This window comes from Amblyraja radiata, chromosome 8 (assembly GCF_010909765.2).
Source record: "Amblyraja radiata isolate CabotCenter1 chromosome 8, sAmbRad1.1.pri, whole genome shotgun sequence".
In the NCBI taxonomy this organism is placed as follows: domain Eukaryota; kingdom Metazoa; phylum Chordata; class Chondrichthyes; order Rajiformes; family Rajidae; genus Amblyraja; species Amblyraja radiata.
This window is the reverse complement of record NC_045963.1, coordinates 76,782,452-76,806,674: the sequence shown is the minus strand read 5'-3', so window position 1 is coordinate 76,806,674 and position 24,223 is coordinate 76,782,452. Positions and strand designations below refer to the sequence as shown.

General features: G+C 48.6%; 1 protein-coding gene and 1 long non-coding RNA gene across 2 annotated transcripts in view; both read right to left on the bottom strand.

The window, feature by feature from the left end:
* ism1 (isthmin 1) overlaps nucleotides 1–24,223 on the bottom strand; it is an 81,543-nt gene that overhangs the window by 16,184 nt on the left and 41,136 nt on the right. The window contains exons 2-3 of the mRNA XM_033026269.1: nucleotides 11,706–11,957; nucleotides 895–1,147 (exon numbers count right to left, since the gene is read on the bottom strand). Coding sequence (XP_032882160.1) covers nucleotides 895–1,147; nucleotides 11,706–11,957 — 505 coding nt within the window. The remainder of the gene's footprint in view (nucleotides 1–894; nucleotides 1,148–11,705; nucleotides 11,958–24,223) is intronic.
* On the bottom strand, nucleotides 3,913–11,629 carry LOC116976403. Its single transcript, XR_004412946.1, has 2 exons — nucleotides 11,584–11,629; nucleotides 3,913–3,996 (listed from the first exon to the last, which is right to left on the bottom strand). It is a non-coding gene; the product is annotated as an uncharacterized LOC116976403 (long non-coding RNA).

Sequence of the window (24,223 nt, the reverse complement as noted above, 5' to 3'; positions counted from 1 at the left end):
TATAAGTTTTGCCTGTTTAAGGTAGGGAACATAGGTTTAAGGTGAAGGGGAAAAGATTTCATAGGAATCTGAGGGGTAACTTTTTCACACAGAGGGTGGTGGGTGTATGGAAAAAGCTGCCAGAGGAGGTAGTTGAGGCTGGGACTATCCCAACGTTTATCAGTCAGAGTATTGAGTATAGAAGTTGGGAGGTCATGTTGCAATTGTATACGACGTTGGTGAGACCGCATTGAGAATATTGTGTTCAGTTCTGGGCACCATGTTACAGGAAAGATATTGTCAAGCTTGAAAGGGTTCAGAGAAGATTTACGAGGATGTTGCCAGGACTAGAGGGAGTGAGCTATAGGGAGAGGTTGAGCAGGCTGGGTCTCTATTCCATGGATCGTAGGAGGATGAGGGGGATCTTATAGAAGTGTACAAAATCATGAGAGGAATAGATCGGGTAGATGCACCGAGTCTTTTACCCAGAGTAGGGAAATCGAGGACCAGAGGACATAGGTTCAAGATGAAAGGGGAAAGATTTAATAGGAATCCGAGAGGTAACCTTTTCACACAAAGGGTGGTGGGTGTATGGAACGAGCTGCCAGAGGAGGTAGTTGAGGCTGGGACTATCCCATCGTTTAAGAAACAGTTAGACAGGTACATGGATAGGACAGGTTTGGGGGGATATGGACCAAGCGCAGGCAGGTGGGCCTAGTGTAGCTGGGACATTGTTGGCCGGTGTGGGCAGGTTGGGCCGAGGGGCCTGTTTCCACACTGTATCACTCTATGACCGATCGTCTGTTGCCCAGAGTGAGTGAGCGGGGCGGGGTCTGGCAGGGCAGAGCGGGGCGAGGCAGGGAGGGGAGGGGCAGGGAAGGGAGGGGCAGGGAGGGACGAGGGATGCGGACTCACCATACTCGGGTTGTCCCTCTGGTTCCCACCGCCGCTGTGTCACCGTGCCGCGGTCCCAGCTGCCGGCGGGGTTCAGGAAGTTGCTGTCCTCTGCCCGCTCGCCGCCGCCGCCGTCGTGCGCCGAGGCGGTGGCCGCCGTCTTCTGCCACCAGCCCCGCCAGCCCGGCGAGGGCCCTGGCCAGCTGGGCTTGGCCACCTTGCGCAGATCCCTCTCCGCCTCCATCTCCGTCCCGTCCACCACCTCAATGGTCACCTGCACGGCGGAAGACAACCTACGTCAAGGCGCAATGCGCACGTCTACAGGCGGCAGCGGTAGAAGGTGGACACACAAAGTGCTGGAGTAACTCAACGGGTCAGGCTGCATCCCTGGAGAGAGGCGGTGGGTGACGTCTCTTCAGACTGGCAGTCACAAAGGGCGGCACGCTGGCGCAGCGGTAGAGTTGCTGCCTTACAGCGAATGCAGCGCCGGAGACCACGGTTCGATCCCGACCTCGGGTGCTGTCTGTACGGAGTGTGTACGTTCTCCCCGTGACCTGCGTGGGTTTTCACCGAGAACTTCGGTTTCCTCCCACGCTCCAAAGACGTACAGGTTTGGATAAATGTAAAAATTGTCCCTAGAGTGTGTAGGATAGTGTTAGTGTGCGGGGATCGCTGGTCGGCATGGACCCAGTGGGCCGAAGGGCCTGTTTTCGCGCTGTATCTCTAAACAATTATTGTCAGGCTACCTCTCTGAAGCTCCTAGATGGCGACACAAGGAACTGCAGATGCTGTTATCTTGTGCAGAACACAAGATCAGCAGGTCAGGCAGAATCTCCTGAAAACGTGGATAGATGATGTTTCATATGACTTGACGATAAACATAGACTTAAATTGTTGAAATTCTTTGCAGCGCAGATTCTGTTTATTCTTGTTTAGGGGGGGGGTTGTTTTTTCCTTTTTTCTCTTTTTTTCTTTTTATCTTTTTGTTTTTTTTTCTACATAAGTTTTCTTTTAAAGATTTAACTATATTTACATAGAGACCGGGGAGGTCTATATTCAAGATTTCAAGATTTCAAGATTTCAAATTTATTTTGTCACATACACCTTTCGGTGTAGTGAAATTCTTTTTGCCATGCAGCACATAAAAAAAGAATACAACATAACAGTAGTAGATAGTTTCAGATAGATACATCAAAACATCCACTGTGGCCGTTTCAATGTGTATTCTGACACTGGACTCATATTTAGGTTATACCTGTTATTAATGTAATCCTGATCCCTATGTATCAATATCATTGTTATGTTTATCATTATTCTTTTGTTTTGTTGTTTTGTTTATGTTTTTGGAAAAAAAACGAATAAAAAGATTTTAAAAGAAAGAAAGATGACGTTTCAGGTCACCACATGTAACAATACTGGATCTAAACCTGCATTTCCAGAGAAGTCTAGACTCAGCAATGATGGACACAACACAATGGTGGGTCTTCTTGTAACACCCCAGGCAGTTCACCCATGTCCCTCAAGGGTAATGAGGGTATAGATAGCAGAAACAAGGAACTGCAGATGCTGGTTAACACACAAAAAATACAGAGTGCTGGAGTAACTCAATGGGTCGGGCAGCATCTGTGGAGAACATGGATAGGTGACGTTTCACAGAGTGCTGGAGTAACTCAGCAGGTCAGGCAGCATCTGTGGAGAACATGGATAGGTGACATTACACAGAGTGCTGGAGTAACTCAGCGGGTCAGGCAGCATCTGTGGAGAACATGGATAGGTGACGTTTCACAGAGTGCTGGAGTAACTCAGCGGGTCAGGCAGCATCTGTGGAGAACATGGATAGGTGATCTGGAGAACATGGATAGACAACTATGTCTGTAGAAGGTGCTCTATGATCTTTAGTAGAAGGGTTCTGACCCGAAACGTCACCTATCCACGTTCTCCACAGATGCTGCCTGACCCGCTGAGTTACTCCAGCACTCTGTGAAACGTCACCTATCCACGTTCTCCACAGATGCTGCCTGACCCGCTGAGTTACTCCAGCACTCTGTGAAACGTCACCTATCCACGTTCTCCACAGATGCTGCCTGACCCGTTGAGTTACTCCAGCACTCTGTGTCCTTTTTCTATCGATTGGAAAGGTTTAAGAGGACGATGGGCCACACGCAGGCAAAATGGGACGGGCGCACTGTGCCAAGTTGGACAGCAAGGGCCTGCTTCCGTGATGTGCGGCCCCATTACTCTGTCCATTCGTGTAAGTATTCTGTTGGTTGGAGCTGGAGGAGCAGACCCAGCCACCCAGCGTGATCAAGGTATGTCGTAGGATCAAAGGATCGCGAACAAACGGAATGATTTAAAAAATCTTCCGTCCAGGAATCTGCCAGAAGGCACAGCCAACTGGAACTGCCTCAAACCAGCCATCCCATCTTCTCCTCATTCTGTCTGCCACGCAGAAGCCAATACGCTCACGTGGGCTCGGATCACAGCTAGTATCTGGTGCTGGAAAGCCTCACCGCACATCAAAACATGAACATTGCCTTGCAGTTTGTCCCATCGAAAGGCCTGTATAGTTTAGTTTAGTTTAGTTTAGTTTGAATTAATTTAGTTTAGTTGAGTTGAGTTGAGTTTGGATATCCTAACATATGGCATCTCTGTGTGGTATCTCAGCTGCACGGAGGCGGAGAGGAGAGCTCTTCAGCGCGTCGTCCACAGAGCGCAGAAGATTATTGGGACACAGCTACCAGCCTTGGAGGGCATCTACTATACACGGTGCCTCAGGAAGGCTGTCAGCATTCAAAAAGACTCCTCACACCCTTGCAATAGTCTGTTCGAACTCCTACCTTCCGGCAGACGTTACAAGGCCTTCTACGCCCGCACCTCCAGACTTAGGAACAGCTTCATCCCCAGAGCTATAGCTGCTCTGAACTGGCCCTGCTGAGTGCCCCCCACCCCCCCATGAACTGTCTCCCTCGGATGGTCATGTCGCACATCGACCCGGCACAGCCACATTTGCACTTTATACTGTTTTACTGTTATATTTTCATCTTGCTTCTCTGGGTGTCTAAATTTTTAGTTAATTAAGTTATGACATCGGATGGAAGCTGCATACCAAATCTCGTTGTACCTCTGTGCAATCGCATCGCCCCCCCCCCCCCCCCCCCCCCCCCCCCCCCCACTCCAAAGATGTACGGGTTTGTGGGTTAAATGGCTAGGTATTTAAAAAAAATGTAAGATTGTCTCTCGTGTGTGTTGGGTAGTGTTAATGTGCGGGGATCGCTGGTCGGCCTGGACTTGGTGGGCCGAAGGGCCTGTTTCCGTGCTGTATCTCCAAACTAAATTAAACTAGTTAAGATTAGTCTAGTTTAGATTCGATTAGTTTAGTTTGGATTAATTTAGTTCCGCTTAGATTATATTATATTAGTTTTGTTTAGTTAAATCCTTACATTGGCTCCCTGTATGTCAGAGAATTGATTTTAAAATCCTGCTGCTCACCTATAAATCACTACATGGTTTAGGGCCAAAGTATATCACTGACATGCTTCCACTATATAAGCCTTCTAGACCGCTAAGATCTTCTGAAACCAATCTGCTAGTGATTCCCAGAGTAAATACAAAACATGGGAAAGCAGGATTTAGTTACTATGCAACAAATAGCTGGAATAAACTTCCTGAAGATTTAAGACTTGCCTCAACTTTGACCACTTTTAAAACAAGACTGAAAACTTTTATGTTTACTTTAGCTTTCAGCTAAATCTTAACTACATTGCACTTTTAACTTTTGCACTTTTTATAATGCATTTTTAATTTTGCTTTTCTTTTCTTTTAGTTCTTCTATTTTATTTCATTTTATTATTTCATTTATTGTATGACATGTTTTTATGTGAAGCACTTTGAGTCTGCCTCGTGTATGAAATGTGCTATATAAATAAAGTTGCCTTGCCTTGCCTTGCCTTGCCTTGCCTTAGTTTGGATTAGTTTAGTTTAGATATGTTTAGTTTAGTTTAGATATATTTAGCTTAGTTTACAGATACAGCATGGAAACAGGCCCTTCGGCCCACTATTGATCACCTGTTCCATGTTATCCTACTTTCTCATCCACTCCCTACACACTAGAGGGCAATTTACAGAGGGCCGATTAGCCTACAAGCCTACAATGGAGAAGGAGGGAATGAATGAGGGAGGGGAGTCGGGCAGAACGTGGGGAATTCTACAAGGAAAGTCAGTGTGATTATATCTGGCAACTCAGCTTTGGTGCAAGTCGATCAAGGTGGCAGTGTCAGCCGTATGCTACAGGCTGGCAATAGTGAGCGTGGTGCTACAACTTCCTCAACTACGATAATCCGAGCTCCACAGAGGCCTGACTGGGTGACATTCTGAGTGTACAGAATGCTAGTGTGATCCTGACCACGTGGTCTCATTGAAACACATGAGATTATTAAGGGTTTGGACACACGCTAGAGGCAGGAAACATGTTCTCGATGTTGGGGGGGGGAGTCCAGAACTAGGGGCCACAGTTTAAGCATAAGGGGTAGGCCATCTAGAACAGAGATGAGGAAAAACTTTTTCACCCAGAGAGTTGTGAATCTGTGGAATTCTCTGCCTCAGAAGGTGGTGGAGGCCGATTCTCTGGATACTTTCAAGAGAGAGTTAAATAGGGCTCTTAAAGATAGCGGAGTCAAGGGATATGGGGAGAAGGCAGGAACAGGGTACTGATTGTGGATGATCAGCCATGATCACAGTGAATGGCGGTGCTGGCTCGAAGGACCGAATGGCCTACTCATGCACCTATAGTCTATTGTCTCCCGTTTTTCAACCTCGCCGGCTTTCATTTCTCTGACCGCCCATCTACGCCACTTCAGTGAAGCTTTGTCGAGTTGCTGCCTCAAGCTCATATCAATGATTCCATGGTTCAGTGTCTTCACTGCCAGGTCACCATAACATTTAGGGTGGCACGGTGGCGCAGCGATAGAGTTGCTGCCTCACAGCGCCAGAGACCCGGGTTCGATCCCGACTACGGGCGCTGTCTGTACGGAGTTTGTACCTTCTCCCCGTGGACCTGCGTGGGTTTTCTCCGGGCGCTCCGGTTTCCTCCCACACTCCAAAGACGTGCAGGTTTGTAGGTTAAGTGGCTTTGGGAAAAATTGTTAGCTGTCCCGAGTGTGTGTCGGATGGTGCTGGCGTACGGGGTGATCGGTGGTTGGCGTGGACTCGGTGGGCCGAAGGGCCTGTTTCCGCACTGTATCTCTAAAACAAACAAAAACCTATACTCAACCTTCTATCCAGAGCTACTGCCCATCCCGCTGAGTTACTCCAGCATTTTGTGCCTACCTTCGGTGCACAAACCCGCATCTGCAGTCCCTTCCTCAACTAAACCATTGATAGAACACAAAATGCTGGAGTGAAGGGCCTGTCCCACTGTACGAGGTAATTCAAGAGCTCTCCCGAGTTCAAAAAAAAATCAAACTCGTGGTAAGCACGTAGAATGTACGTAGCGGGTAGGTTGGAGCTCGGGGACGCCTCTTAGCGGCTCGTAACGCTAACGGCAGGTACTCGGGAAACGCGGTAAGCTCGGGAAGACCCGTGACGATTTTTCAGCATGTTGAAAAATGTCCACGAGAGCCCCGAGTACCAACGAGCGGCCATTACCGTAAATCTCCGAGTTCGAATCAGGGCAAACTCGGGAGAACTCTTGAATTAGCTCGTACAGTGGGACAGTCAGCGGGACTCAGCGGGACAGGCGGCGTCTCTGGCGAACATGGATAGGCGACGTTTAGGGTCGAGACCCTTCGTCAGACTGACCGTTGGACTGCTGCTATCCATTCTCTGTCCTTTTGCTCTGCCTTTACGAACACTGTGTGTTTGCATAACTAACTGCACCCCCTCTGATGTCGGGCCATCTGTTTCGCTTACCATTAATACTTCCTGACCAGATGAGTGTTTCCAGCAGTCCCAAGCCCTTTCTCCCAATGAACGCAGCCCCCTGACACCGCGTCTGGTAAATCTTAATGCTAATTCATCTGTCTATGCACGAAACCGCAGCATTGAAGCACAGAGCAAAGGCGTGAAAGGTCACTGACTCGAAATGATAATTCAGTTCCTCTCTCTCTGGAGATCTTAACTCACCTGCTGAGTATTTACACCATTTCCTGTTTTATTTCTTACTGCCAGCATCTGCAGAGAGCGTTTTTTCTCTCTCTCCTCAACAGCCTCAGTAACATGTTCTGTATTCAAGAAGGAACTGCAGATGCTGGAAGATCGAAGGTACACAAAAATGCTGGAGAAACTCAGCGGGTGCAGCAGCATCTATGGAGCGAAGGAAATAGGCGACGTTTCGGGCCTAAACCCTTCTTCAGACCCTTCGCTCCATAAATGCTGCTGCACCCAGCTGAGCCTCAGTAACATCATGGTTCGTTTAAAGAGCAGGAAAAACCTTTCGAAAGCCTTAAGGGGGGAATCGAGGAATAGGTTGTGTAGACGCACAGAGTCTCTCGTCCAGAGGTAGACAAAAGTGCTGGTGAAACTCAGCGGGTGCAGCAGCATCTATGGAGCGAAGGAAATAGGCAACGTTTCGGGACGAAACGTTGCCTATTTCCTTTGCTCCATAGATGCTGCTGCACCCGCTGAGTCTCTCCAGCACTTTTGTCTACCTTCGATTCTCCAGCATCTGCAGTTCCATCTTAAACACATCTCTTGCCCAGAGTAGGGGAATCGAGGACCAGAGGACATAGGTTTAAGGTGAAGGGGAAAAGATTTAATGGGAATCCGAGGGGTAACTTTTCCACACAAAGGGTGGCGGGTGTACGGAACGAGCTGCCAGAGGAGGTAGTTGTGGCTGGGACTATCCCGACGTTTAAGAAACAGTTAGACAGGTACAATGGATAGGACAGGTTTGGAGGGATATGGACCAAACGCAGGCAGGTGGGACTAGTGTAGCTGGGACATTGTTGGCCAGTGTGGGCAAGTTGGGCCGAAGGGCCTGTTTCCACGCTGTATCACTCTATGACTCTATGACTCTCTACAATCCAGAGGACATAGGTTTAAGGTGAGAGGGGAAAGATTTAATAGGAACCTGAGGGACAGATTTTTCACACATAGGGTGGTGGGTGTGTGGAACGAGCTGCCAGTTGAGACAGGTACTATAGCAGTAACTAAAACACATTTGGACAGGTACATGGAATGGAATAGGCTTTAGATGGGGCATCTTGGTCTAGGTGGGCCAAAGGGCCTGCTTCTGTGTTGTATACTCTATACACTTATCCTTGCTGCAATTGATGCCTTTTATTAATGACATGTAGATCTCAGTTACTGACTTTGTCGATGAAACACTCCTCTAACAAAGCAACAGTTAGACTGAAGTCACAAGGAATTGCAGGTGCTTGAACCTTGCTTGGAACACAAAGTGCTTGGAGCAACTCAGCGGGTCAGGCAGCATCTCTGGAGGACATGGATAGGTGACGTTTCGGGTCGGGACTCTCCCACTAGAGCAAACATCCGCTGGTCCTGGCGTCAACTTCTCTACATCGGTGAGACCAAGTACAGGCTGGGCGATCGTTTCGCCCAGCACCTCCGCTCAGTTCGCACTCACCAGCCTGATCACCTGGTGGCTCAGCACTTCAACTCCCCCTCCCATTCCCAATCTGTGTTGGGCCACTTCCATTGCCAGAGTGAGGACCACCATAAATTGGAGGAACAGCACCTCATATTTCGCTTGGTTAGTTTACACCCCAGCGGTATGAACACTGACTTTTCTAATTTCAGACAGCCCTTGCTTTCTCCCTCCTTCTCCTCCCCCTTCCCAGCTCTCCCACAAGCCCTACTGTCTCCGCCTCTTCCTTTGCTTTTCCCGCCCCCCCCAACATCAGTCTGAACAAGGGTCTCGACCCGAAACGTCGCCTATTCCTTCTCTCCATAGATGCTGCCTCACCCACTGAGTTCCTCCAACATTTTTATCTACCTTCGATTTTTCAAACATCTACAGTTCCTTCTTGAACTCTTCCTCCTCCTCATCGCCCTTGAGTTCTAACATCCTTTTTTCTCTCATCATGGGGCAGTCACGGTGGCATGGCGGTAAATTTGCTGCCTTACAGCAAAAATGCAACCCGGGTTTGATCCGAATTATCTGAATGGTGGCCGATTAGGAAAAGGGGAGATGCAATGAGATCTGGGTGTCATCAGTCATTGAAAGTAGGCATGTAGGTGCAGCAGGCAGTGAAGAAAGCGAATGGTATGTTAACATTCATAGAAAAAGGATTTGAGTATAGGAGCAGGGAGGTTTTACTGCAGTTGTACAGGGTCTTGGTGAGGCCACACCTGGAGTATTGCGTACAGTTTTGGTCTCCTAATCTGAGGAAAGACATTCTTGCCATAGAGGGAGCACAGAGAAGGTTCACCAGACTGATTCCTGGGATGTCAGGACTTTCATATGAAGAAAGACTGGATAGACTCGGCTTGTACTCGCTAGAATTTAGAAGATTGAGGGGGGATCTTATAGAAACTTACAACATTCTTAAGGGGTTGGACAGGCTAGATGCAGGAAGATTGTTCCCGATGTTGGGGAAGTCCAGAACTAGGGGTCACAGTTTAAGGATAAGGGGGAAGTCTTTTAGGACCGAGATGAGAAAAACATTTTTCACACAGAGAGTGGTGAATCTGTGGAATTCTCTGCCACAGAAGGTAGTTGAGACCAGTTCATTGGCTATATTTAAGAGGGAGTTAGATGTGGCCCTTGTGACTAAGGGGATCAGGGGGTATGGAGAGAAGGCAGGTACGGGATACTGAGTTGGATGATCAGCCATGATCATATTGAATGGCGGTGCAGGCTCGAAGGGCCAAATGGCCTACTCCGGCACCTATTTTTTATGTCTATGTTTCTATGATCCCGACTACGGGCGCTGTCTGTACGGAGTTTGTACGTTCTCCCCGTGATCTGCGTGGGTTTTCTCCGAGATCTTCGGTTTCCTCCCGCACTCCAAAGACGTGCAGGTTTGTAGGTTAATTGGCTTGATAAAAATGTTAAATTGTCCAAGTTGGCGATATGCAGAGTACTGCCCTGCCGACTACAACATTCAGAAGGTTCAGAAGGATCTGTACACTGTAAATGGCTCAATTGTAATCATGCATTATCTTTCCGCTGCCTGGATAGCGCGCGGCAAAAAGCTTTTCACAGCACCTCGGTACACGTGACAATAAACTGAACTGGAAACGGTAAAACAGTAAGAGTGAAGGATGTTAAATCGAGTGTAGTCATGCATCGTAATTTAGTCCGCACAGCAGCCAGTACATTCTAGGCCTGGCCGACAACCAAGTCGACAAGCAAGCAACTGTTTATCATTTAAAGCCTATAAAATTCTTTAAATAAGCTAAATACAAGATCAACTTAAACCATTGGATGTTTTCTAAGGCAGCATTTTTCATGCAGAAATGCAAAGATGGGCGATTGGGCAACGCATCTGCAGCCCGACACTTCAACAGACAGAGGTAGACAAAAATGCTGGAGAAACTCAGCGGGTGAGGCAGCATCTATGGAGAGAAGGAATGGGTGACGTTTCGGGCCGAGACCCTTCCTCAGACTGACCACAGACGAATATCAGTGTATTTTTACGTTTAGGTTTTTAGTTTGCTTTTTCACACTTGCTTTTTATTCTTTTATTCTGTTGGAAATAAAGAATTAAATTCTAAATTCTAATTCTAGTTTTTAAGTTTAGAGGTGCAGCGCGGAAACAGGCCCTTCGGCCCACCGAGTCCGCGCCGACCAGCGATCCCCGCACACTAACGCTATCCTACACACACCAGGGGCAATTTACAATTTTACCAAAGCCAAATGAACCTACAAAGCCCTACGTCTTTGGAGCGTGTGAGGAAACCAGTGCACCCGGAGAAAACCCACACAGGTCACGGGGAGAACGTACAAACTCCGTACAGACAGCACCCGTAGTCGGGATGGAAATTGGGCCTCTGGCGCTGTGAGGCGGCAACTCTACCGCTGTGCCTCCGTGCAGCCCTAATTTCTAAGTATGGGTTTGGTTAACGTTCTGCCCTCTGCTATTTTGGCTCGCTGTCTTTGCACGCTTGTTGACTGAATCGGTTTATTTTAAACCAAGTCGACTGCTTTGTTAAATCAGAGCAGGCAGGAATGTGAACTTTAGCATATTAAGCAGCTCACTATAAATAGCGACTGGTATTATCCGCTGAGATGTAAAACGTGCATTTTCTTTGTCAGTATAACGAGAGCAGAGATGAATTCACAGTGGGTTAGGTCGGTTGTGCTTTGCGCTGTGTTGAGAAGGAATAGACAATAGACAATAGGTGCAGGAGTAGGCCATTCGGCCCCTCGAGCCAGCCATGGTATGCTGCAGATCAGTAAAGACAAACTGGAGGAAGTCTTGGCATCATGTGTGGCACCAACATGGTGGGCATAAGGACTCAGCATCCATAAGGACTCATCACACCCCTGCCACGGTCTGTTTCAACTACTTCCCTCCGGCAGACGTTACAAGGCCTTCTACGCCCGAACCTCCAGACTCAGGAACAGTTTCATCCCAAGAGCTATAGCGGCTCTGAACCGGCCCTAATGAGTGCCCCCCCACCCACCCCCTTTGGACAGTCTCCCTCAGATGGTCACGTCAATCAATTCAGCTTGTTTATTTATGTATTGTATTTATTTACCTTTCCTGGACATCAGTGGAGCTGCACACTAAATCTCGTTGCACTGACGTGCAATGACAATAAAAGATATATTATTATTATTATTATTATTATAAAGGCCTGTTCTTGCGCTGTTTTGTTCTACCATCTATATCACGGTGTGGAAAGATTCAAGTCATTAGGCATTGTACCTGTATGTTGGGGTTTTGTCCATTGATGTCGGCTTTGGACAGGTCAGGGAAGTTCTCCAGATCCAACAGGAATGTGCGTGGGCTGTCTCTCTGAAGGGGAGCATGTACGTCATCTTGCTGAGCCTGGGCCTTGCCCAAGGTTCTGCCGTCATTCTGGTAGCGGGCAGAACCGGCTCTTCCGTTGGACTCCCGCGCCGACCCTGCCGTCCGGGCAGAATTAGGAAAGGACGACTTTTCTTCCTTGACGTTGTTCTGCAAAACCAAGAACAAGCGGGACAAATCAACACAGATATCCTCGACTGGATTGTTACAGATGTGTAGAAACATCCACTGTCCAGTGGAGTGTATAAACTCAATGATTTACCTCAGACTTTAGAGATACAGCGTGGCAACAGGCCCCTCGGCCCACCGAGTCTGGGCCGACCAGCGACCCCTGGACATTAGTATTATCGCACCCATCTACACAAGGGCCACTGGGACATGTAGGCCGGTGTGGGCAAGTTGGGCCGAAGGGCTTGTTATCCACGCTGTGTATCTCTATAACTCATAGAAACATAGAAACATAGAAAATAGGTGCAGGAGTAGGCCATTCGGCCCTTCGAGCCAGCACGGCCATTCAATATGATCATGGCTGATCATCCAAAATCAGTACCCCGTTCCTGCTTTCTCCTCATATCCCTTGATTCCTCTTTCATTCGTCTCCTTTTGTCTCCGTTAGTCCTATGGAGAGAAGGACTAGCCTTCGTTCAACCATTTGCCCATCAAATCCTCTTTATAGGATAGGCAAAAATAAGCTTTGTGGCTTCAGCCTGTTCCTTTTTTGGTCATTGATTATGTGAACGTTGTGTGAAATGGATACAGTGTTGGTTCTTATTCACACAGATTGTAAAGTATGACCGAAATAAACTATTCATTCATTCATTCCTTACCTCACCTGTTGAGTTGAATTTAGTTCATTGTCACGTGTACCGAGGTACAGTGAAAATCTTTTGTTGCGTGCTAACCAGTCGGCGGGAAGACAATACATGATTACAATCGAGCCATTTACAGTGTACAGACACATGATAAGGGAATCACGTTTAGTGCAAGGTAAAGCCAACAAAGTCCGATCAAGGATAGTCCGAGGTTCACCAAAGAGGTAGATAATAGTTCAGCACTGCTCCCTGAACTACTATCTACCTCATTGGTGATCCACGGACTATCCTTGAACGGGGTTTGATCGGCCCAAAAAGATAGGCCGAAGAGCCTGTTTTCCACGCTGTATTACTCTGTGTCACTCTTCTCATTATTAACACCCTTTAGTTGTCTTTTGTCATCATTTTCATCATCACTAGCCCTTGTTCAACCATCTGCCCATCAAATCCCCTGCCCTGCACTTGCATCCACCTATCACTTGCCAGGTGTGTGGGAAGGAACTGCAGATGCTGGTTTACACCGAAGATAGACGCAAAATGCCCGATTAACTCAGGGGAACGGGCAGCATCACAGGATAGAAGGACTGGGTGACGTTTCGGGTCGAGACCGATGAAGGGTCTCAACCTGAAACGTCACCCGTTCCTTCCATCCAGAGACGCTGCCCGTTCCGCTGAGTTACTCCAGCATTTTGTGACGGTCTTGCCAGGCTTTTTCACACACCCCCCATCTCTCCTCACCAGCTTTCTCTCCCCCCCCCCCCCCCCCCCCACACGACGACAATCAGTCTGAAGAAGGGTCTCGGCCCGAAACGTTGCCTCTTCCTTCGCTCCATAGATGCTGCCTCACCCGCTGAGCTTCTCCAGCATTTTTGTCTACCTTAGATTTTCCAGCATCTGCAATTCCTTCTTAAACAATCAGTCTGGAGATGGGTCTCGACCTGAAACGCCACCTACCCATGTCCTCCAGAGATGCTGCCTGACCCGCTGAGTTACTCCAGCACTTTGTGTTCAATGCAAGTTTCCGGCATCTGCAGTTCCTTGTGTCTCCATGTTATTAACAGATGTCTGGCAGGGTCACGAGCCAATAGTTCAATCACAACTTTTCTTATGACATCAAATATACCTGATCAAAGCTTTCTGAAAATCAGGCAAACCACTGCAAACTCACGATTCAATTACTGCCTTGCACTCACTGCCAAAAAGTTATGATTTGTTATGATTTATAGTCCAGCTTCTTTTAAAAGGATTTTTTTTGCTTTTAAGTCTACTTTGCACACATTTTGAACATCGTCAGTCAGTGAGAGCCACTGTTATGTTTTCCCTGGGCTGCCCGAGATTGAGAGGAGACCTGTTAGCAGTGCAGTTTAGAGTCATAGAATGGTACAATGTGGAAACAGGCCCTTCGGCCCAACTTGCCCACACCGGCCCAGCTATACATAGGAAAGACATTCTTGCCATAGAGGGAGTACGGAGAAGGTTCACCAGACTGATTCCTGGGATGTCAGGACTTTCATATGAAGAAAGACAGGATAGACTCGGCTTGTACTCGCTAGAATTTAGAAGATTGAGGGGGGATCTTATAGAAACTTACAACATTCTTAAGGGGTTGGACAGGCTAGATGCAGGAAGATTATTCCCGATGTTGGGGAAGTCCAGAACAAGGGGGTCACAGTTTAAGGATAAGGGGGAAGTCTTTTAGGACTGAGATGAGAAAAACATTTTTCACACAGAGAGTGGTGAATCTGTGGAATTCTCTGCCACAGAAAGTAGTTGAGGCCAGTTCATTGGCTATATTTAAGAAGGAGTTAGATGTGGCCCTTGTGGCTAAAGGGATCAGGGGGTTTGGAGAGAAGGCAGCTACAGGATACTGAGTTGGATGATCAGCCATGATCACATTGAATGGCAGTGCAGGCTCGAAGGGCCGAATGGCCTACTCCTGCACCTATTTTCTATGTTTCTACACTGGTCCCACTTGCCTGCGCTTGGTCCATATCCCTCCAAACCTGTCCTACCCAGTTCAGTATAGTTTAGTTTATTGTCACGTGTACCGAAGTATATAGAAAAAAATAGAAACGTATAAAATAGGTGCAGGTGCAGGCTATTTGGCCCTTCGAGCCAGCACCGCCATTCAATATGATCTCGAATGAATGAATAGGTTTATTGGCCAAGTAATCACATACAAGGAATTTGCCTTGGTGCTCCGCCCGCAAGTGACAACATGACATACAGTGGCAGTTAGGAATTATACATAAAACATTAAACATTAATAATAAAACACTATTGATTAAACATGTGAATTAAATAAAATACCAGAGCAAAAGGAGGCTACAGATTTTTGGTTATTGAGTAGAGCTACTACTCGTGGAAAAAAGCTGTTTTTATGTCTGGCTGTGGCAGCTTTGACAGTCCGGAGTCGTCTTCCAGAGGGAAGTGAGTCAAAGCGTTTGTGGCCAGGGTGAGAGGGGTCAGAGATGATCTTGCCCGCTCGCTTCCTGGCCCTTGCAGTGTACAGTTCATCAATGGAGGGAAGGTTGCAGCCAATAACCTTCTAACCTGCTGATCGGACGATTCGCTGCAGCCTCCGGGTGTCGTGCTTGGTGACTGAGCCAAACCAGACCATGATGGAGAAGGTGAGAACAGACTCTACAATGGCCGTGTAGAATTGGACCATCATTGCCTGTGGCAGATTGTGTTTCCTCAGCGGCCGCAGGAAGTACATCCTCTGTTGTGCCTTTTTGACTGTGGAGTCGATGGTGGCCCCCCACTTAAGGTCCTTGGTGATGATGGTTCCCAGAAACTTAAAAGACTCCACAGATGTGACTGTGGTGTTGTTGATGGTGAGTGGGGGGAGGGGAGGGGGAGCTCTCCTAAAGTCTACAATCAATTCCACTGTCTTAAGAGCATTGAGCTCCAGGTTGTTGCGATGGCATCAGGACGCCAGCTGTGACACTTCCTGTCTGTAGGCAGTTTCTTCCCCATCCTGGATCAGTCCAATCAGGGTTGTGTCGTCCGCAAACTTGAGAAGCTTGACAGAGGAGACTGTCTGGCTGATCATCCAGAATCAATGCCCCGTTCCTGCTTTTTCCCCATGTCCCTTGATTCCGTTAGCCCTAAGAGCTTAATCTAAAGGGCTTGTCCCACTTGGCGATTTTTGTGACAACTGCCAGGAACATTGACTGATGTATCAGGTCACCGAAAAATTCGTGGAAACTTACAAAATTCTTAAGGGGTTGGACAGGCTAGATGCAGGAAGATTGTTCCCGATGTTGGGAAAGTCCAGGACAAGGGGTCACAGCTTAAGGATAGAGGGGAAATCCTTTAGGACCGAGATGAGAAAAACATTTTTCACACAGAGAGTGGTGAATCTCTGGAACTCTCTGCCACAGAAGATAGTTGAGGCCAGTTCATTGGCTATATTTAAGAGGGAGTTAGATGTGGCCCTTGTGGCTAAAGGGATCAGGGGGTATGGAGAGAAGGCAGGTATGGGATACTGAGTTGGATGATCAGCCATGATCATATTGAATGATCAAATGGCTTGAAGGGCCAAATGGCCTACTCCTGCACCTATTTTCTATGTTTCTATGTTTCTATGTGATGCGGAGTGATGACATAGATGCATAGAAACAGAAAATAAGTGCAGGAGGAGGCCATTCGGCCCTTCGAGCCAGCACCGCCATTCATTGTGATCATGGCTGATCGTCCTCTATCAATAACCCATGCCTGCCTTCTCCCCATATCCCTTGACTCCACTAGCCCCTAGAGCTCTATCTAACTCTCTCTTAAATCCATCCAGTGATTTGGCCTCCACTGCCCTCTGTGGCAGGGAATTCTACAAATTCACAACTCTCTGGGGAAAATGTTTTTTCTCACCTCAGTCTTAAATGGCCTCCCCTTTATTCTAAGACTGTGGACAGGTTTGGAGGGATATGGGCCAAATGCAGGCAGGTGGGACTAGTGTAGCTGGGACATCTTGGTCGGCATGGGCAAGTTGGGCCGAAGGGCCTGTTTTCATGCTGTAAGACTCTATGACTCTATAAAGATCAAGTACTCACTACCACCTACTCGAGGGCAGTGGGCATTTTAAAATACCTGTTCGACGATATGCCAATTTCCCTATATCTCATAAATGAACAATGATACAGAGATCATCGAGAGTCATAGGGTGATACAGGATGGAAGCAGGCCCTTCGGCCCAACTTGCCCATACCGGCCAACATGTCCCAGCTACACTAGTCCCACCTGTCAGCATTTGGTCCATATCCCTCCAAACCTGTCCTATCCATGTACCTAACTGCTTCTTAAATGTTAGGATAGTCCCTGCCTCAACTACCTCCTCAGGCAGCTCGTTCCATACACCCACCACCCTTTTTGTGGAAATATTATCCCTTGGATTCCTATTAAATCTTTTCCCCTTCACCTTGACCCTATGTCCTCTGGTCCTCGATTCCCCTACTCTGGGCAAGAGACTCTGAGCATCTACCCGATCTATTCCTCTCATGATTTGATACACCTCTATTAGATCACCCTTCATGCTCCTGCGCATCCGAGCCTAGTCCCAGTCCCAGACGACTCAACCTCTCCCTATAGCTCACTCCCTCGAGTCCTGCCAACATCCTCGTAAGTCAACATCATCTATGTAAGTGACAATTTTCTGAGCTTGGACTCCAGGGCATCATTCTCGTTAGCAGCACACTGAATAATGGGAATGTCCATTGAACCAGTGGCTCTGATGAAGATGCACAGGGTACAGGAACAGCTACTTCCCCTCTGTTATCGGGCTTCTGAACGGCCCTTTCATAAGCTAGGGTACTGTCCGATTCACCTCTACCCCATTGCGGAGACTGGACTTTGTCTCTGGAACTGATGCGCTACAGAACCAGGGGCCACAGTTTAAGAATAAGGGGTAAGCCATTTAAAACGGAGACGAGGAAACACTTTTTCTCACAGAGAGTGGTGAGTCTGTGGAATTCTCTGCCTCAGAGGGCGGTGGAGGCCGGTTCTCTGGATGCTTTCAAGAGAGAGCTAGATAGGGCTCTTAAAAATAGCGGAGTCGGGGGATATGGGGAGAAGGCAGGAACGGGGTACTGATTGTGGATGATCAGCCATGATCACATTGAATGTCGTTGCTGGCTCGAAGGGCCGAATGGCCTACTCCTGCACCTATTGTCTATTGTCCAATGCTGAGGACTATATTCTGCACTCTGTATCTTCCCCTTTGCTCTACCTGTTGTACTTGGGTTGAGAGGGAGTGAATGGTGGATAGACTTGCTGGGCCGAATGGCCTAATTCTACTCCTATCACCTATGACCATGGCTTGATTGTATTCATGTACAGTATTATCTGTTTGGATAGCACGCAAATAAAACCTTTTCACTGTACCTCCCGCAACCATTTTCTTATTTCCCTCTCCCCCTCGCCTCCTTCCACATTTATCCCTTCTCTGGCTTCCCTTTCACGCCTCTTCTCTCCTTACCTCCGTATCTCACTGGCTTTTGTTTTTTCATCTCTGGCTCTTGTCCAAGTATCTGCCAATCACCCCCCCGCCCCCCCCCCCCCCTCACCTGTATCCACCTATCACTCGCCAGGCTTTGTCCTGCCCCTGCTATCCTCCTGCTGTCTCCCCCCTGCTACAATCAGTCTGAAGAAGGGTCCCAACCCGAAACATCACCTATCCGTGTTCTCCAGAGATGCTGCCTGACCCGCTGAGTTACTCCAGCCCCCACTGTGTTTTCGGTGGGGGCGCTGTCCTGTGCGCGGCTGCCCAGCCAGCAGCTGTCCGTCTTTTCATCTCTTTTTTTAATTTTTAGTTAGTTAAAGTGTTTTTGTTTCTGGAGTTCTAGACTTTTTTATGTGGGGGTGGGGGGGGGGGGGGGGGGGGGAAACTACCTTTCAGGGTCCCTACCTGGTCGGAGAGGCAGCTTTTCTCCGGGCTGCAGCTTCGACCCGTCCTCGCGGCCTACCAGAGGGCCTGGAGCGGCCGGGGACCGCCCAGAACCACGGCTTCGGCAGCGGCACAGCGCTGGTGCGCTATCACGGAGCGGGCGATGCCTTGCCCGGGTCGCCGCGCTGGAGCTCCGGTGAGCTGAGACCGCCGAGAAAAACATCGCGGAGCTGCGGGATGTGGAGCGGCCAGCCGCGGGCAGCGGCGCTGAACTTTACACCGGGAGCCTGGGATAACCTACTGATGAGATCGCCAGTAGTGGAGCTCCATCCGGCGCGGCCCTGTTGGCTTCGGAAACCGCAGCCTCCAGTACGGAAGCTGCCGTTCCAGGTGTCCCAAGCCGCTGGGAGGATTCTCCCAACGCTGGAGCACCATCACCCGTCGAGAACGGCCTGGAACATCGGGTCTCCGTGGAGGCAACTGTGGAGGCCTCAATAGGCCCGACTATGGGTGAACTGGGGTTGGGGACTGGACATTGTGCCTTCCCTCATAATGGGAACCATTGTGGGGGGATGTTCTTTATGTTTAAATCTCTTATTAATGTTATGTCTGTATTCTTTCTTTATGTGCTGCATTGGCAAGAAGCATTTCACTTCACTACACCTAGGTGTATGTGACCAATAAATAACCTTTGAACCTTTTGAACCTTTGAAACGTCACCTATCCATGTTATCCACAGATGCTGCCTGACCCGCTGAGTTACTCAAGCTCTTTGTGTCTTTTCTCTAAATCGGACCACAAGTTACATACTTGTGGTGCTATATTGCTTTTGGCTACCGTATTATATATAATCTGGTCAGCATGTTATAATCTGCAACAGAGAAGTGCTATGATATATAATTAAGTAGTAAAACTGTCAGGGAAACATATTTTTTTAACAGCAAATCCTTAGTTTAGTTAAGATTTAGAGATACAACACAGAAACAGGCCCTTCGGCCCACCGAGTCCGTGCCGACCGCACATTAACACTATCCTACACACACTAGGGACAATTTACATTCATACCAAGCCAATTAACCTACAAACCTGTACGTCTTTGGAGCGTGGGAGGAAACCGAAGATCTCGGAGAAAACCCACGCAGTTCACGGGGAGAACGTACAAACTCCCTACAGACAGCACCCATTGTCGGGATCGAACATGGGTCGCTGGCGCTGTGAGCTCTGTAAGGCAGCAACTCTACCGCTGCGCCACTGTGACCGCCCCCAGTTCCCTGATGTATATAATTAGGTTGTGAAATCAAGCCCCTGTCCCACTGTACGAGGTAATTCACGAGTTCTCCCAAGTTTTCCCCTGATTCGAACTCGGAGAATGTCCGTAGCGGGTCCGTAGGAGTTCGTGGGCGTCCCGTAGCGGCTCGCGCGAGTAAAAAGTAAAACAAATTTTCATCACGAGTATTTTTATACTGGTGGACATTTTCTTGCAGGAAAAAACGTCACCGGAGTTTACCGGATTTCCCGAGTACCTACCGTTAGCGTTACGAGCCGCTACAAGTCGTCCACGAACTCCTACGGACCCGCTACGGACATTCTCCGAGTTTGATTCAGGGGAAAACTCGTGAGAGCTTGTGAATTGCCTCGTACAGTGGGACAGGGGCTTCAGTGAAATATACTTTTTAAAGTCAAATTCCACCTATCAATAGGTGACACTGCAGACATTTTCTCGACAATGGGGTTGAGGTTTGCAGAAAATCAACAGCTTAGAAGTCAGGTTCTAAAGCTAGTGGAAGAATACAAGGTCTTTTTCTGCGATTATGGAGTTAAAAACTGAAGTGCTCTGCATTTTATCAGCCTAACGCCAGTCTCTTCACACCTTCATTGCGTTCCCCTGGGATACACTTTTCATGTGTTTCGAAACATAAGTTGGATTTTCAACAGATAGAGGTCAGTGGTTCAAACTCTTCTTATTGTTTTGCGTGCTTTGGGACTTGTAATATAGATCCAGAGAGATTTTCTCCTGCCCACTCAGAGTTTTGTCATTGCCTTAAGAATTGGCAGCAGTCTGTTGTAAGTCAGCAATCTTCAATGACTCCACTTAAATAATCCAGGGAAACATAGACACAACAACCAACATCGAGTGGGTTAGCATACGTTGAGCGTTTGACCGCTCTGGGCCTCTACTCGCTGGAGTTTGGAAGTTTGAGGGGAGGATGTCATTGAAACGTACAGAATAATGAATGGCAGAGATAGAGTGGATGTGGAGAGGATGTTTCCACTGGTGGGAGAGTCCCGGATAGGGTTGCCAACTTTCTCACTCCCAAATAAGGGACAAAAGGTCAAAATAAGGGACAAATTCCCGACGGCAATTCGTTGACCGACTCGGCTGTGGCTGTGTGAATGAGTCAAGTCAAGTCAAGTTTATTCGTCACATACACATACGAGATGTGCAGTGAAATGAAAGTGGCAATGCTCGCGGACTTTGTGCAAAAACAACGTTTATGTTGGCCCAGGTGCTGGATGAGTTGGCCCGGGTGCTGGACTGCACACAAAGCCCAGCGGGCGGGCCAGCTGAGGAGTTTTGGCCCGGGCCGCGCGACGCCGCGCACAAAATCCAGCGCCCCGTCCAACTCATGAACCGATGATCGGCCATGAGAAGGAGGGGTGGTGGTGGTGGTGTCGGCGGTAAGCGAAGGTCCGGAGGTCGGACAGCTGGCCGGGTTGCCGACCGACGGGGCCACGGGCGAGACGCTGCTGCTGCTGCTGCTGCACTCCACGGGATGCACTACGTCGGGACGGGTGAGGCGGGGCCGGACGCGACGCTCCGACCCGACAGTCCCCTCGACCCGAGTAGTAGCAGTCAAATATGGGACAAGGGCGGTCCCGTACGGGACAAACCACCTTAGCACAATATATGGGATGCCCCGGCTAATACGGGACAGTTGGCAACCCTAGTCCAGGACCAGAGGTCACAGCTTTGGAATTAAAGGGCGCTCTTGTAGAAAGGAGGTGAGGAGGAACTTCTTTAGTCAGAGGGTAGTGAAACTGTGGAACTCATTGCCACAGAGGGCAGTGGAGGCCAAGTCAGTGGATATTTTTAAGGCAGAGATAAACAAATTCTTGATTAGAACGGGTGTCAAGGGTTATGGGGAGAAGGCAGGAAAATGGGATCAGCCATGATTGATTGGCGGAGTAGACTCGATGGGCCGAATGGCTTAATTCTGCTCCTATAACTTGGGAACTTGAGAACTCACAAATCCTCGGACTATCCTTGATCAGACTTTGCTGGCTTTAGCCTTGCACTGAACATTATTCCCTTATCCTGTACCTGTACTCTGTAAATGGCTCGATTGTAATCAGGTATTGTCTTTCCGCTGACTGGTTAGCGCGCAACAAATGCTTTTCACTGTACCTCGGTACACGTGACAATAAAGTAAACCAAACTAAATTCAACACCAAGTGACATCAATGAGAATAGGGAACAGCAGATGCTGTTTTACCAAAGAAGACATAACATGCTGGAGTACATTGCGGCACGGTGGCGCAGCGGTAGAGTTGCTGCCTCACAGCGCCAGAGACACGGGTTCGATCCTGACTACAGGTGCGGTCTGTACTGAGTTTGTGCGTTCGGTCACAAAGGTTGGTCACGGTGGCCCAGCGGTAGAGTTGCTGCCTCACAGCGAATGCAGCGCCGGAGATCCGGGTTCGATCCCGACTACGGGTGCTGTCTGTGCAGAGTTCGTACGTTCTCCCCGTGACCTGCGTGGGTTTTCTCCGAGATCTCCGGTTTCCTCCCACACTCCCAAAGACGTGCAGGTTTGGAGGTTAATTGGCTTGGTGTAAATGTAAAATTGTCCCTAGTGTGTGTGTGTAGGATAACGTTAGTGTGCGGGGATCGTTGGTCGGCGTGAACTCGGTGGGCCGAAGGGCCTGTTTCCGTGCTGTATCGTTAAATTAAACTAAACTAAACTTTTGGCATGTTTCCCAAGCTGTGCAGGGAGCAGATGTGGGGACATCCGTCTGTCTAAGAAAAATAATGAAGTGCTACATTCCTTGCCCCTTTCCCACATGCGCAAGATCCCCCTGGTGTCATTTACAGACAGATCACTGAAGCCCCCTGATCCTCCAACGCAGCTAACCTGCTATTCCCCTCTGGTGCGGAGGCTCTACGACAATCCGTTTGTCTTTTTTAAATTTTTGACTTATTAAATGTCTGTTTTGACTCTAGTTTGATTATTTTTTTTAGCTGTGTATATGTGGGGGAGGGGGGGAAACCGTTAGTCTCTTCCCTGTACGGGGACCCGACTTTTTCCCTGTCGGGTCTCCGATGTCATTGGGCCTAACATCGTGGAGCCGGCGACGGCCTCCACCCGGAACCAACCTGTGGGCTCCAATCGCGGAGCCTGCGGACTCGCTGTCGCGGAGCTGGCTGACTTCGGAGCGGGAAGAGCTGTGGTGGCGCTCGGCTGCGACCCGACTTCGGAGCTTCGGAGGCTCCGGCTGCAGGCCCGGTGGACAGGTACATCGGGAGCTCGCAGGTCCCTGGTGGGAGACCGCTTTTCAGAGCTCCCGCAATGGCAACTTCCCCCACTGGAATCGCGGTGTTTAAAGGACTCGGAGTGGGGCCTAACATCGCCCTGTGCGGTTTAATAGCCGCGGGACTTACCATCGCCCGTCGGGGGCTTTAACATCGGGATCCCCAGTCGCTTCGACGCTGCAGTTGGACTGCTGGACCGCGGGAGAAGAACAAAGGGAAGGGATAAGGCTTTTGCCTTCCATCACAGTGAGGAGCTGTTGGAGATTCACTGTGATGGATGTTTGTGTAAATTGTGTTAAGTGTGTGTCTCGGTTTTTTTTTTGTCACGTTGTCACTAGCACACATTTTACACTAGAGACAATCTACTGAAGTCAATTAACCTACAAACTTGCCCGTCGGGGGGGAAGCCGGAACATCCGGAGTACGGGAGGAAACCGGAGCATCCGGAGAAAACCCGGATTTTCTACAGACTGTAGAAAATGCAATTTCGTTCAAATCAAGCTGTTTGAATGACAATAAAAGGCATTCTATTCTATTCTAAAAGATCACGGGAGAGATGGGATTTTTGCGTTGTGGTACAGCTCTCCGAGATTTCAGTGCGAGGACTAGGAATTTCTGCATCGCAGGTTCATAGCCGACTATTTGCTGTTTCAAAGCAAGAGGTTTGTTCTTACTCAGGTGTAACATTGGAAAGAAACCCATTAGTAAAGGGCCATTGGTTTTTAACGACAGTTTGGTAAATTAGATTATCCTTTAACTTAATGCACTGCATTAAAAAATATACGTCTCGCATCTCCTCTTGAAAGTTTACAGTCTCCTCAGCTGGAGGTCAGTTTTGACCATGTGAGAGAGATGCAGAGAAGCGCGTTCAGTTCGGTTCCGTTTAGTTTAGAGATATACAGCGCCGAAACTAGGCCCTTCGGCCCAACGAGTCCGCACTATCCCACACACTAGGGGAAATTTACAAGATTTCAGCCATGATTGAATGGCGGAGCAGACTTGATGGGCCGAATGGCCTAATTCTACTCCTATACCTTGTGACCTTCTGACCTCTATCAATGGACGACAGGTGGGAGGTATAGAAGAGACACTCACAGTTAATCCCTTTAAGACAATGGCCGGCTGTTGAGATTAAGTAGGCAGAATGTACATGGTGACAACATGGAGTGAGATTTTCACACGCGCCCAGCAG